We start from the raw sequence: 15,679 nt of genomic DNA, 5'->3' as shown, positions 1-15,679 counted from the left end.
TGCCCACTCCAACCTAACCGTGCATTCAGAAAACCTCAAACCCAACCCAATACTTTGCACGTAGACCTATCAGACCAGGATCTTGAACCGTCGGAATGGGATTTCCAGAGCTGAATAAGAAGGTGCAGGTACAGTGTGTTTGTGTGTGTTCACTTCTAACATGGGTCACCTCTATCCCAGTTGGCTTCAACCCAAACCACACAGCCCAGTTGGTAGGATCTCTCCTCCTCTCAGTCACCACACAGTCCCGATCCCTCACTAGCGACACAGCCAGGAATACACACCAAAAAGCATGGCTCAAAAGTAGATGATTCGCTTTATTTTTTTCAATTTGACTTTCTTTCTTTCTTGTGCTTCTCAAAAAGAGAAGCATTAGCAGTACGGTTTGTTTCGTTTTTCATACAAAATGAACAAAAGAAAAACAACAATGAAAAAATCACTGCCCATATTTCCTTCACCTGAGTCGGCGTCGGCTCGCTTCTGACTTGTGCTTGGATCCTTCAGCGGAAAAAAGACCATATAAAAATACTATACAGGGAATAGAACTTTACACATTTGAAATTACACCACATACCAATGCATACATACAGTAAATTGACCATTAAAATGCATAGGGATGAACACTCATACAGGGCAGCATAGCAGGCTGCTTTGAAACTCTTTTTTTTGGCCACTTAGTATTGTGTAGAAAACAGAGTCCTCTCTTTTTCATGGAATACATACAGTACATGTTACATACGGTAGGTTACATACAGAACATGTTACACTATGTCCTGCAGAAATGCTGCACGTCCAGAGGATCTCTTTTGGAAAACAACAACTAGCTACTCAGGAAGGGTGGTGTGTGTACATGTGTGTGTGTGTGTTTGTCTAGGTTTGAGTTTCTGTGTCGTACAAACATGCAGCTAATCCAAATACGTGATTAGACCTGAACATTATCAGGGGCTTGGCGTTCTCAGAGACAGCTGAGAGCTGTATCAAAAAGAAAGAGAGAACGAAGAGAAAGAGAGAAAGAGAGAGTCAGAGAGAGAGAGAAAGAGAGAATGTGCGTTGGAGAAATATTTGAGAGAGAGGGAGGGAGATTAAAGAGTAACAGGGTGTAACAGATAGAGTATATAATTGTATGACTAGAGGAGAACAGAGGCTTGGTTGTTCTGCAGTAAAACTCTGCTAACTCCTGAACAATGAGCTGACTCTTTCTGCCTGCCATCCTTGCTGAGTGTGTGTATGTGTGTGTGTGTGTGTGTGCGTGTGTGTGTGTGTGAGAGTGTGTGTGTGTGTGTGAAAGTATAGTATGTATGCATGTGTGTGTGTGTGTGTGCATGTCTATGTGTGTGTCAGAGAGAAAGTAAGAGAGTGTGTGTGAGTGAGTAAGTGCGTGAGTGTGTGTGTGTGCGAAAGTACAGTAGTGTGTGTGTGTGTGTGCACATGCCCTGCTCTCCCCCTGAGGAGCGTGTTCTGGTGAGGTATAATGGACTGGTAATTGAGTGAGAGGGTTTTGGCAGGAATAGGGCAGCTCTGGGACAAAACAAATAACCTCCAAATAGACTTTAGGAGCGGGAAGGAATGTGCTGACCAGGGAAGGAATAGGGGCTAAAAATACCTGGATAGTACACACACACACATTCTCACAAGCACATTCTCACACACATGCCCAAGCATACCATTTCTCAAAAACAACCCATCAGGTTGACCTCTCTCCATGCTAACTGTGTGGGAGAGTAACATATCACGTGGAGACATGTTTGTGCATGTTGGCATGGTGACTGTACATGTGTCTGAGGGTCTCCTGTCATGGTCCTCAGAGGTGAGCTGGGCTAACTGTGGTTACAGCTCACACTGTGCTTCTCTGTCTGTCAGGAAACCTGGGTAGGAATCCTGCTGAGGAGAGGAGAGGGGAGAAGATTGTGAAGATTGATTCCTGTTCATTAGATGTGGGGTCTTGGTGCTACACTATTTCAGGATGAGGGGCAGAAGTGCATGTGTGTGTGTGTGTGCATGTAAAGAGCACATCAGGGAAACTGAACCCATGGTAAGCCAATTCATTTCATCAATATCTTGTTTAGCCATTCAACATTCACATAGAATATCATTTCTTTCTCACACACATACACACACACACACACAAACACACAGGAAATAACTTCACATTAGCTTGGTTCTTCCATAGCCAACTCACCCCCTTTACAAAGTCAGATCTCCAAACAAACAAACAGGTCTAAATTTAAACAGTTCCATCTCCAAGGTCAAAGTTCACTTGACTTGGCTGTAGTCAAGGGAGATGCTGGCAGAAGGGCAAGATATGAAAATAACATAAGGAACAGCTTCTTTTTCTTCTGTACCATGTTGATTCTGTATGGGCTGATTGTCACTGAATCACTTTGTGTGCGTGTGTGTCAATGGGGGGCAAGGGGGATCACAGGTGCATGGGTCTATCACAAGAATGTGTGTCTATGCATGTGTTTGCGTTGATGTTTGTTCTGCCGGAGGTCCAGTCAATTCAGGTTTGCTGTGTGTGTGTGAGCACACCAAGGTGTGTGTGTGTGGTCACAGGTCCATGGTGCTGGTGAGTGTGTGGGAGTGGTTATGCAGGGTGGCGGAGGGCAGTGGGGGGCTCCCCTGGGCCAGGGGGTTCCTGCTGATCACCAGCTCCAGGCGGTCCCCAGCCTCCGTGATCAGGGGCACCGCCAGGCAGCAGTCAAAGTCCCGCGTCCTGACATGGTTCACCTGGGAGGGAGGGAGGGAGGGAGGGAGGGAGGGAGGGAGGGAGGGAGGGAGGGAGGGAGGGAGGGAGGGAGGGAGGGAGGGAGGGAGGGAGGGAGGGAGGGAGGGAGAAGGCAGGAAAGGAGAGAATATGGAAGGAGGGTTTGAAGGGGGCGGCGAGAGAGGATGGAGGGGGTGGAAAGGAGGGGGAGAGAGAACATGATAGCAGAGGAGGAAAAGAGGGGAAAAGAGAGGATGAAAAGATGGGGAGGAGAGGAGGATAAAAGGAGAGGAGGAAAGGAGGGGGAGGAGAAGAGAGGACAATGGAAGATAGCGCAGAGAGGATTAGAGGAGGGAGGAGAGAACAGTTTATTTCAGAAAATCACCTATTTTCTGAAATAAACAGAGGTCCAAAGAAAGTGACCAATCGGAATGCTGACAAAGTTGCCTTTGGAGATGAATCTGTAACAGCATGGACCAAACTGGAGCTGGAGAAGATAGAAGCTCTGTTGCTATTTCAAACCTTCTCATGCAGCTGGAAGTTGGAAAAGCTATAAAGCGAGTGTTGCTCCCACCAGTATGTGTGTGTGTGTGTGTGTGTGTGTGTGTCTGTGTGTGTGTGAGTGTGTCTATGTGTGTGTGTGATGCTAGCCCCCTGCCATCTCCCTGAGGTGTAAACTATCCAGACAGTGTTTTTTTTGGACAGACTGTCCTGGTGACATGCTGAGCATTCATTAACCTGAACCAGGTCTGACCCCTCCACACACACACACACACACATACACACACACAAACAGACACTGTATAGTTTGAAAATGACACACACACACACATACACGCATCGAAACTAGACACACACACACACACACACACACAAAGTCACACACACTGAGACTCCCACTAACCGTCAGTACTGGTGTAGCCAAGTCTTCTCACCTCACTGGCTCCATACAAGGAAGCAGAACACAGTAACACTGTACAATAACTCTGCCCCCCCTCCTGTCCGGACACACCTGTGTTCTGTCCTCTCTGGCTCATTTCACACACCCACACACACACCCACAAATATGTCCATGGGTGTGCCAGCCTGTGGGTCTGCATGTGTGTAGGTGTGTGGGTGTGTGGGTGTGTTTAATGATGTGTGCGTGTGTGTGTGTGCGTTATGTGTGTGCTATGGGTGTGTGAGCACCTGAAGGATCCTGTCGTACGGCCTGAGGCCCGCCCTGTCAGCAGGCCCATCAGGCCTGATCATGTTGACGTAAACACCTTTCTCCAGGAAACCATCCGACACACTGAAGCCAAAGTCATCACTCTCCGGATCCTTCATCACTGTCACCTAGGCAACAGCACAACACAAAACACCCGTGGTCACCTTGGCAACAGTGGAAATGGATGAATCTGGTTCAGGTGGAAGAGTTTTGGTGGTGCAGGGTAACTGTCAGTCAGCAAAATACTACCCTTACATAAAGAATATACACTCGCCAACGTACTGTACAACGGCTGCAGTCTATTTAACTGCGTCATAACTCTGAATGTGACTTTGCTCGCTGCTGCCTCCACCACTCTGCACTCTCCATTTTTGCTTCTGTTTTTCCAATTGAATGTGTCAGGAGAAGATGCCTTCTACAACTGGGGTTCCTGGACTAAGAGATGCTGTCAAGCAGAACCATGTAAAGTGTCTCTATTACTCAGTAGATTTAGACATGTAAAGTGTCTCTATTACTCAGTAGATTTAGACATGTAAAGTGTCTCTATTACTCAGTAGATTTAGACATGTAAAGTGTCTCTATTACTCAGTAGATTTAGACATGTAAAGTGTCTCTATTACTCAGTAGATTTAGACATGTAAAGTGTCTCTATTACTCAGTAGATTTAGACATGTAAAGTGTCTCTATTACTCAGTAGATTTAGACATGAAAGTGTCTCTATTACTCAGTAGATTTAGCCTCAAGATCTGCCTGAGCAGGTAGGGAGACAAAAGCCTGTAGTGGTCCGAATCCTGGAACAATCTTACGTAACCAGTGAGAAGGCCAGGCTCTGAGATAGTTCAGACACGAGAGAGCGCATTCCCTCATGCCCCTATGAAACTATACAGAGAAAGGCTATGTTCACCTCCCAGCCTCCCAGCCTCTCAGCCTCCCACAGGCCCAACCTCAGGCTGTAGGGACAGGGTTCCTGGTTCAGCATGTGGTGTGTGTACATGTGTATGTCTGTCTATATGTAAGGATGTGTGTGTGTGTGTGTGTGTGAGAGAGTATGTGTGTGCACTTTGTGTGTGTGTGTGTGTGTGTATTGTTGTGGAAATGTTGGTCATATGTACAATTAATGTGTTTTAGGAGAAGTTTACAGTTGGATAAGAAGCTTGATACAATGTATGTTGATTCAACTCATTCTCATCATTTGGTAGAAATACCATTTGCAGTTTATGACACCTAACTAGGAGACGTGAAGTCTAAAGTCTGGGTGACCTGATAGAGTTCTTGTCACCTGGGGAGAAGAGACAGTTGGTCTGAAGACAATGTGGGTTCAACTGTATTGTTCTTGTGACCTGAGGGAAGATAGATAAATTGATCAAGCTGCTCTGACCCTTGCTTTTTTAAAGGTGATGTTAATTAATACTTGTTTGAAGATGGCCACACAAAGGACAGTTGACCATTTGACTGGTCAACTCCTGTGGCTTTTTTATCTACTTGTTTGGGGGAAATGACACATCAAAGAACTGTAAGACAATTGGTATGGAGATGTATTGTTTCAAACTGTCACTGACTTGAGTGAGCAGAGTTTGCTACATTGATTGATTGACCTTATAGAATGCCATTTGATCTAAAGTGTATATAAGGTTGTGTTTTTTGGATGTTCGCGGTCACTCTTGCGTACAATTTGTGACTAGCGCACCTTTCGTAATGATTGATCACAAAGTGCTTTGTTTAATCTCGTGTACTTGTACAAGCTAAATAAATTGTATTGAAACCGCCATCTTCGACTATTCAAATCTACACAGTCCAGCTAGAATTTTCTTTCACATTATGTAAGTATGTGTGTGTGTGTGAGTGTGTGAGCGTAAATATGTGTCTGTGTGTATTTAGTTGTTCCTCACTGTTGACAATTGTCAGCCAGACCACCCGTTACACCACGGCTTGTCCTCTTCGAACAATCACGGCCAGGTCAGTAATCAAAGCCCTGACTCAGTTTATTTCTATTTTCGTGTCGCCAAAAGTGGTACAGTTTGACCGGGGCACCACTTGGATGTTCAAGCAGGTGCAGAAACAGGTGCAGGGCCGACTGAATACATGGCACAAGCTGCCGTCTGCTTATTACCCTGGGAGCCAGGGCGTGGTCAAGCACCTCCACCAGACACTCAAGGGGTCCTAGGGTCGTAACAGTGAGCATGTGTGTGCACGTACGCATTGTGTTTGTGTGTGTGTGTGTGTGAGAGGCTGTATGTGTTTGAGCGTATTCAGCATGTGTGTCTGTGGTTATGCACCTTGTGCAGTTCCAGGGGTGTGGGAGAGAGGATCTCCTGCATCTCCTCCTTGATCCTGCGAGACTCCCAGGTCCTCTCGGACATGCGGAGGGAGGCCTTGCTCTTGGGATCCGGGTGCAGCATAGGGGGGCGTCTCAGAGGACTGTGCCCAGCCTGGGAGAGGGGGTCTGGGGCAGGCCGGCCGCCTGACACCCCTAGGGTGATTCCACTACCTGTCATTATGGAAGCCTGGAGGAGACAATGCCACACGTGTGAGACAGACATACTAACACATACACATACTAACAGACGCAAATAAACGCTATAAACACCCACCCACACACTGATAAATGTCCACTCAAACACATGTCAGAGACAGAAACTCTCTCACACATGCAGACTCTCATACCACACAAACAATATATCAGCGATGTGTCTCACATGTACAGTATAGTAACTTAAGCTACAGTTAATACAATGAACCACGGAGTGATGGGGCGTTCTGGAACATAACAAACTCCCTCTAAAGTTCCAGGGCCTCTAAATACAGCAGCTGAATGTGACCCCAGGGAGTTTCAGGCTCCCATGCTAAAACAATATTATTCTCCTGCAGCGATGCATATGTACCAGACCAGCTCAGAGTTACTCACAGACTGCTAGCAGCTGCTATATCCATCATAGGCTAACCCTCCCTACCGACGACTGGCCCTTGCAGTCACTCATAAACTGTATGGATCTCGGTAGTGTTTATAGGACTGGTGAATCTATGTGCCAATGAGCTCTCAATTGGTGATTCCCTTTACTGTGTAGAATAGTTTTTAACATGCTAACATGCAATGACCAAGAGCTAGGCTGAGCTGGGATAGCTTACCTCGATCAAAACATGCAATCGCCATGATTTAGGGTAGGCTAGCATACCTTTATTTAACATATTAACATAATATCACCCAGAGCTATTATCCTATGCTATTATCCTAACACCCTCTGCTGTGCTAGGCTAGCGTACCTTTATCTAACATGCTAACATGCTATCACCCTGTGCTGTGCTAGGCTATTGTATCTTTATCTAACATGCTAACATGCTATCACCCTGTGCTGTGCTAGGCTAGGCTAGCGTATCTTTATTTAACATGCTAACATGCTATCCCCCTGTGCTAGGGCTAGGCTAGCGTATCTTTATCTAACATGCTAACATGCTATCCCCCTGTGCTAGGGCTAGGCTAGCGTATCTTTATCTAACATGCTAACATGCTATCCCCCTGTGCTAGGCTAGGCAAGCGTACCTTTACCTAACATGCTAACATGCTATCACCCTGTGCTAGGTACGTACCTCAATCTCCCTGAGCAGCTCTGCCTGTCCGCACGTCTCCAGGTCCTCCAGAGCCTGGCACCAGAAGCTGTCCTCCGGATCCAGCAAGATGCCGTCTTGGTTGGGGTTGGGGTGACAAGCATACCTGCCCTCCTGGTCCTCTTGATTGGCATACGTGGCATCCTGGCTGGGGTTGGGGTAGCTGGTGTACCTGCCCTCCTGGTGCCCCTGGTTGGCATAATGCCCTTGGTTGGCATACCTGTCTTGGTGGAGCGGGTTGGAGTGGGTGACATATCTCTCCTCTTGTAGAGGGTTGACCTGTATGGTGTATCTGTCCTCATGGTTGGGTTGGCTGGGGAACCTGGTGTCAGAGAGGGGTCAAAGAGGAGTCGGAGAGAGGTCACACACACCCCACACACACAGCAGCAAGGCATCCCTGGAGCTGATATCATCCTTGTTATTACTTGGATGGTTTCACTGTTGATGACTAGATGGTATCACTGGTGCACAGATGGGCTGAGGATGTGACAGGGCATGGTGATGAACATGATGGAGCAACTCTTTCCAGTAATGGGCAGGATAGTGTTGTACGGAGATATGGAGGTTACATAACGTTGACTCAGAACACTTATCTGTAATGCTAGAGGGGTAAAAGGAGAGCAAAACAGAAAGAGAGAGAGAGAGAGAGAACGAGAGAGGGGGAAGAGAAGGTGGGTGAGAAAAGGAACTGCTTGGGGTGTTTTAGTAGGGTGTGGGTGCATGGGAAAATGTACCCTGGCAATGCTGTGCGTTAAGATATCTATAAACAAACAAGACCCGTGTTTACGTTACTGTGAGGTTCATCACTCTCTCTCATGTCCGGAGATGAGTGTTTATAGTCTGTATATAGTGTGTGTATGGGTATCAGTGTGTGTGTGTGTGTATGTATGGGTATCAGTGTGTGTGTGTGTTGTGGCATCATGAGAGGATGTGTAGTAGAGGGGCGGTATGTTTCCCTCTGTGAGTGGCCACCATGCCACAGGGTGGCTGACGGGAGAACTACGCCTCCCAGAATGCACCACGCCGACAGGTGCAAATGCCTCAGTCCTCTAATTGAGGCGGGAGCTCAGGCGGGGGAGGGAGAGAGGACAAAAAAACGTTGTTTAAACCCACTTTTGCCTGCTCTGTCCGGTTTTGACGCACTGCCCTACACCCCGCACGTAGTCTAGCCTCTCATGACACCACAGTGTGTGTATGCTCCATCTCACCCAGTAGGTTTGTCCCAGTCGTCCTCGCTGAAGCCCCCGTCACTGAAGGGGTAGTTCTTCCTGCGTCCAGCAGGGGGTGGGCTGCTCCTCTGCTTGGCACTCCTCCACTCATGGGGGTGCAGGGCCACGCCCGCGGCCTGATGAAGGTAGGTACCTGGGGGATGTGGGGTGGGGGCGGAGGTGGGGAGGTGTTAGGGGAAAGATCTCGGCTAAGTCGGAACATCCCATACATGGAGATACTGTGTGACCGAATGAGTGCCATTCTGTTTTAGGTTCAGGTGACTTCATTTGTAATCGTAGGTCGATTTGTTCTGCAGTGGATGACATACATCTTCACAGATTTTTATAAAATCTGATAAAAGTGCTCCAAGTTCCATCTTTTATCTCCCTAAGCTAAAGCCAAGAGGCTCTAACCCTGGCTGCCGTAGCCGGCGTCGAGCCCGGAGCCGTCCCAGGACTCCATGGCGGAGTCGACGCTGGGGATGGTGGTGGAGTAGATCTCTGACAGCTTGTTGGTGCGCTGGGAGTCGGTCAGCTCGTCCTCGCCGTCGCTCAGCTCCGTGGTGTCCTCCCCCTCCAGGTCCTCCTCCTCCTCTCCCTCCTCCCTCTTCTTCTCCTCCGAGGCTGGGGGAGGGGGGGAGAGGGGGAGGGAGGGTAGGGAGGCCGGTAGCAGGGGAGACAGGAGAGGTAGCGGGGGGGGGGGGGGGGGGGGAGGTATGTCATTGTCATCATTGTATTTCCTGGGACTGAAACCAATCCAAGATTCTTTCCAGTTATTTGGACATATCATGGACTCTGCTCAGCTAATCATCTAGTGGAAATACCTTGCCAGCTGTCTGGCTGCCATATCACAGTCTCGAAAAAGTAACTCAACACACGAAATGCTTCTCTGATCAGACGCACAATGTCAGCAGCTCCCAGAATGCATTTGTCGCCAGGTGGGCGTGGCCTCACCATCCAGCTGCTTCTTGATCTTCAGCGTGACCGTCTCCCCGGCCATCTGCAGCAGGTGGATGGCCTCGCTCAGCGGCTTCCCCTTCAGACTCACACTGTTGATGGCCAGGATACGGTCCCCTACGTGGATGGCCCCCGTCCTGCACACACACACACACACAGCGTGGTATTCACAGACACACACACACACAGCATTCATACACACATGCATAAACACACGCACGTACAAAATTGTACACGTACCCTCAATTTCACCGAAATTAGGAAACCTCACAATTAATTTACTTTTCACGAACTGGGATCCATGTATATATGAAAAGGAATGGACAGAAAAAAAGTTTCCTAAATGAACTTATGGAACTAGTGAATCCTCTCTTGGTGGCTGTTGTTGGGTGGTGGGTCAGGGCCAGGGTTATCTCCACTCCAGGCCAGACTGAACCTTTAGTTATGTAAGCTGGTGGAGAGTAGCACTGCCCTTCTATACCGCCTGGCCTGGAGCATAGATCAGTCCTAACGCGTTGAGCATCTATGTGTGTGTGTTTGTGTGTGTGCGAGAGTGAGTCATGGAGCTGACAGTCACATAACTGAGACAGCACACATTGGAAACAACACACACAAAAACGCATGCACTCAAACACGCACACACACACACACACACACCCCGTCAGACATAAAAGGTTTTACACTAATGGATCGTCTTTCTACAGATTATAATGCATAGCCCTCCACCAGAAAACCATTATAGCATGCGCACTGTATTTGCATGTGCGTATGCATGTGTGAATGACGCAGCTTCTATTGAAGCAGATAAGCAGATATCTGCAGACAGCAGAAGCAGACGTGGGAGGTCATCATCACACCTCTGCAGGGTTGACGTGCTGAGCTCAGCCCAGCAGTACCTTCACACAGCTGCCCCACCCTGGGGGGCCGTAGCTCTGGCTGCATACCCGTTACATCAAACACACCCGGAAGCGTCTGAGCTATGTGTGGTATGACTGTGACACAGACGACCCCTCGCTGATGCCAGACCCCCTGAACCCTGCCCTCTGACCCCCGACCCAGGCTCACCCGGCTGCAAGGCCCCAGCTCCCCATTCATCTCTATCACCCCCCCCCAACACACGCCCCCACCCCCCAGACCTCTCCATCATTGGTAACCTGATCATAGGACTCTCCCCCCCCCCTTCCCAACACATCTCCCCTCTCCACTAAGTGGTTGGACCCACCACTTCTTCATGCCCCCCTCCCCCAACCTTCTCACCTCTCTTCCAACCCCCTCCTACTTGGACCAAAGATGGTAACGGCGTCGTCACCGCTCCTCCGCCCGCTCACCCTTCTCCCCCTCCACCTCCCCCAGCCTCACCTCTCGGCCAGCCCCCTCCTGGTGAGCCCAGAAATGGTGATGGGGTCGAAGGGTTCCTCGGTGCCTGAGATGGTGATGCCTAGAGGGCCTCCGTAGCGCTTCAGCTCCACCGTGTAGATGATGGAGCCGGAGGTCTCCTGTTCGTCTGTGAACGCATGCATGAACACACGCATGAACACACGCATGAACACACATGAGTACAGCCCCCCCGCCCCCGAGATGTTCACAAACACACACAGACACGCACACACACACACAGTGTGGGTTACTACAGTGGGCTCAATGCATAACTCGGTTTAACAGTAAATGAATGTCTCCCAGTGTCCCAGGGAGCTGTGCAAATACAGACACAATGACAGAATGTGACACATACACGGGATTCAAATGAAACATAAACATCATTTGTTTCACCATGGAGACACCTTGGATCTCCCCCCCGCCAGGGGGAACAGAGTCAGTAGTGTCTGATTCCCTCTGTGGTGACTTCCTGTCCGTGTGCTTACCCCTCAACACTCAGCCTCTCATCCAGTTAGTAACTTGGACCAAGGCTAGCAGCCTGTGTTTTCACTGTCAATAAGCGTAGCACAAGGCTTTCTTTCGCAACCAACAAGGTGTCTCCTGTTATGTGTACTGGTTTGGTACATTTGTTGATATGCTATTTGGGATCATTTCCACTTCTATTACGCCCTGTTCTGCCAAAGCGGCCCAACTGTGGTTGCCGTGGCAGCAGACATGTTCTCTGACTGCCCGCTGACGTCCAGCCCCGCCCCGGTTCTGAGAACTGTGTCATGTGACGACCGCCCCCCTGGGGAACACACCTATTGGAAACCAGACTGCATGGCAACTGAGGGTAGTCCATTGATTGGGTGGTTTGACTGAATCTCACAGGGCCACCTTTAAGTTCCCTGAATATACAACACTGTGTACTATGTAAGTAGTCATGGTAAATGTTATCTGATCTACTATATTCGTCAAAATACAATGGCAATTGAAACAAAGGGGTGATCAGATTCATGGGTAATATCACCACCTTGTGATGGATCATATAAATGCAGGTAGAAAAACAAATGATGGCATGTTTGCATGTTAATGAAAGTTGCTAGGGTGATGAGAACACTAGGTGCTGCATCAGCACACACACGGGCCAGGAACCTGAGTTGTCTTCATCCTTGCGTATCTTGAGCTTGACCAGGTCTTCAGACTGCTGCAGGATGTGCTCTGCATCCTCCTTGGAGCAGCTCTCCAGACGGACGTTATCAATGGCCAGCAGCTTGTCCCCCGGCTCCAGAGTACCAGTCCTGGGTGAAGGGGGGGTTGGGAGAGGGTGTGGGAGAGTGTGTGTGTGTGTGTGTGTGTGGGGGGGGGGGGGGGGGGTGAGAGGGGTGTGTGTGTGGGGGGTGTCAGGGAGGAAGCAAAAGAACATTCACAGAAAAGGAGATGAGGAGGTCAGGGTGGTGAGAGAGGGAGGAAGGGATGTGAGGAGAGAAAAATAGGAAGTAAGACTATTAAAACCAAGATCATAACTAAGATAGTTTTTTTCTTATTTTTTAAGAACACGGCTCCACTATTCCACCCATCTGTTCTGTGCGCTCTGCCTAGCTGTGAATGCACAGCTGCTGGAGACATGCTGCCCTCTGCTGGACACACTGAGGCTGACCACTGCGTCTACAGACACACTAGAACTACCGCCTCCCAGGACATTTAACCATGCTGACCAAGTATCCTAGAACCCAACAGAACATGTCAGTCACAACCTTTCATTAGGACAGAACATGCCACAGTATTCCTGAACAGTTCTAGATGTTACAGTCATGTCACAGTGTTTTACAGCACGGAAGTTCTACAACAGGACAGTATTGTAAGTATTCTACTGTAGGATAGGATACTTCTAGAACATGATGGTTTTTGGACAGACAGTATTCTAGAGCATGACAGTTTTGTAGAACATGGCAGTATTCTTGCACATGACAGTATTGTAGTACAGGACAGTTTTTTAGTACAGGACAGTATTCTAGTAAAGGGAAGTATTCTAGTACAGGACAGTATTTTAGAACAGGACACTATTCCAGGACAGGACAGTTCTAGAACAGGACAGTACCTGTGTGCCATGCTGGCCCTCTGGATATCTGAGATGATCAGAGGCTCTCCTGGCTTCTTACTGGCTGAGGAGGAAGAGGAAGAGGAGGAAAAGGAGGCATGGTCAGGCTGCAGCACAGACAGGTCTGGAGTAGGTGGAGGAGGAGTGCTGGGTGGTATACTGACGTATGACAAACAACCCCTGGAAACATGCTGTATATCACCTGAACAATGTTTAGACATTTTTACATTGCCTGTGTGTGTGTGTGTGTGTGTGTGTGTGTGTGTGTGTGTGTGTGTGTGTGTGTGTAGGTGTGTGTGTGTGTGTGTGTGTGTGTGTGTGTGTGTGTGTGTGTGTGTGTGTGTGTGAAAGTGTGTGTGTGTGAAAGTGTGTGAACGTGCGTGTGTGAAAGTGTGTGTTTAGGTCTTACCACTAATAGTGATTCCCAGCTCCACTCCTCTCTTCTTGGGAAGCTTAACGTGGAATGTTCCACTGCTTGGCACCACCGACTCTAAAACACAGGAAGTTACCCAGTTAGCTCATAAGTTAGCCAACAATGCTAGCAAGTTTGCTACTCAGTTTAGTTGGAGGGACCAACCTGCCACATCAAACTCAATCTCCAGAGTGACCTTATTGGTCAGTGCGGCATCTCGGAGCAGCTGATTGGCCTCCTCCAGGGTTCCGTCCTCTGTGGGGATTCCATTGATGGACAGCATTCTGTCTCCCACCTGCAGCAGACCACACCTGCAGAACACACGGCTCGTTAGACTGGTCCTTAAATAACTCCTGCTCATTAGTTATACTTATTGTTAGATAACTCGTTAGACAACTAGTTGCTGCTCATTAGTTTGCCTGATAGATAACCTGTTAGACAGCTAATTACAGCTCATTAGTGACATAAACTGATTGTTAGATAACACGTTAGTTAGACTGCTCATTAGATAACTCATTAGATAGCTAATTAGACTGCTTCTTAGACTGTTTGTTAGATAACTCATTAGTTAGACAGTTGGTTAAAATACTATAATACAAACTGCTAGTTAAACAACAACCACAGTTAAACTCCTCGCTAGAGCACAACTAGGTAGATGGGAAGTGGACTAGCTGAAGGACACATTAGCAGTGTGTCATTCAAACCAGCCATCCTCCAGGTGTTTCTGTAACACAGTGTCACAGTGACTGACATATTATACATGTCACAGCGAGGAATCAAACTAGCAACCAGCCCTCCACATCATGGTGAGACCCACAGCATATTGGTTCCATAGCAGGGGGATGTGTGAGACACATCACACCTTCCTTTCAGTTCTCACATCCAACCAGTCACACATCTTCACACACAGCAGACCTGCTGCCGACACCACTAGGTGAGTATGGTTGCGTGACTGTGTGTGTGTGTGTGTGTGTGGATGTGAGTGTGTGTGTGTGTCTCACCTCTCTGCGGAGCTGTCTGGCTCGATGAAGCGTATGAGCGGGGGGGCCGAGAGAGTCTCCGTGGCGAAGATGCCCCCCTGTATCTGGACTCCAAACCCGTTAAGCGGATCGCCTCTCAGAACCACCTCACTGGTCTCGATGTGGACCACCTGACCTCCTGGGCCCACTGAGCTGGATGACAGGGATACTGGAACAGATACACACACACACACATGTGAACACACACAAGCACACACACAACTATAAACACACAGACACAGGCCTAACAACACTATTTACTATTTATGAATACACACTTTACACTTGATGTTCAGGACTGAATATCAACTAACTGTCCACAGCAGTGACAGCGAGAGAGATAACAGGAGAAAGAAAAGGAGAGAGATGGGGGGGGAGTGAAAGAAGAATGACAGTTGGAGAAAAATGTGAGATAAAGTGAGGGGGTTGAGAAAGAGAGAGAGGGAGTAAGGGAAAACTTACAGGAACTCTTGTGTTCTTTTTTCCTCTGCCTCCTCTTTAGCATGGAGTTGCGCGGGCTCATGGGAACTGTAGTTCTGGGCAAGGTGCTGGAGCTGAGGCTGCTGGGGCCCGAGGTGGTGGTGGAGCCTGGGGAGAAGCTGCTGGAGACCAAGGCTGGTGGGGGGGGGGGGGCAAAGAGAGGTGGTGGGGAGGGGTCGGGAAGATTAGGGGGGTCAGAGAAATGCAGTACATCGGTATTAAAATAGGAGATGAGTCGGATGCAGCACTCTGACTGCTGTTGTAACTTGTTCTTTAACTTGCTGTACTTGTTTAACTTGTTGTAACTTGTTCTTTAACAGTAAAAAACAATACAGACAGTTCATTTACTGTACTTCTCTATTATTGAAAGTGCCGGCTAAATGATCACAATGTTACCGTAAAGTCAATGTTAACTTGACACTGAAAACAAGCCACGTTTACTGTGATGCAGTTTGTCCCTACAGTACGCCTACATTTGTATAATATAATGTATTATAATATGATTAACCCAATGGTAAATTATTATAAAACATTTTAATAATGCAAGAGGCATGGTAGGAATAATGACTAATGAAAAATATATTAGACAGACAGACAGAGAGACAGAGAGACAGAGAGACAGAGAGACAGAG

At 48.2% G+C, this 15,679-nt stretch overlaps 1 protein-coding gene across 1 annotated transcript in view; it reads right to left on the bottom strand.

Annotated features, from left to right (window-relative positions):
- Positions 1–325: 325 nt before the first annotated feature.
- Positions 326–15,679, bottom strand: part of grip2b (glutamate receptor interacting protein 2b) — a 38,955-nt gene continuing 23,601 nt past the window's right edge. Inside the window, exons 12-25 of the mRNA XM_047026661.1 lie at positions 15,030–15,182; positions 14,550–14,736; positions 13,714–13,859; positions 13,546–13,626; positions 13,137–13,200; positions 12,191–12,336; positions 11,039–11,183; positions 9,677–9,816; positions 9,137–9,346; positions 8,723–8,876; positions 7,497–7,836; positions 6,188–6,415; positions 3,893–4,039; positions 326–2,727 (exon numbers count right to left, since the gene is read on the bottom strand). Of these exons, the coding sequence (XP_046882617.1) occupies positions 2,548–2,727; positions 3,893–4,039; positions 6,188–6,415; positions 7,497–7,836; positions 8,723–8,876; positions 9,137–9,346; positions 9,677–9,816; positions 11,039–11,183; positions 12,191–12,336; positions 13,137–13,200; positions 13,546–13,626; positions 13,714–13,859; positions 14,550–14,736; positions 15,030–15,182 (2,321 nt within the window). The 3' untranslated portion in view covers positions 326–2,547. The remainder of the gene's footprint in view (positions 2,728–3,892; positions 4,040–6,187; positions 6,416–7,496; positions 7,837–8,722; positions 8,877–9,136; positions 9,347–9,676; positions 9,817–11,038; positions 11,184–12,190; positions 12,337–13,136; positions 13,201–13,545; positions 13,627–13,713; positions 13,860–14,549; positions 14,737–15,029; positions 15,183–15,679) is intronic.

The sequence above is a fragment of the Hypomesus transpacificus genome, chromosome 9 (assembly GCF_021917145.1).
Source record: "Hypomesus transpacificus isolate Combined female chromosome 9, fHypTra1, whole genome shotgun sequence".
Lineage (NCBI taxonomy): Eukaryota > Metazoa > Chordata > Actinopteri > Osmeriformes > Osmeridae > Hypomesus > Hypomesus transpacificus.
The sequence above is the reverse complement of the archived record's forward strand: the minus strand, read 5'-3'. Positions and strand labels throughout refer to the sequence as shown.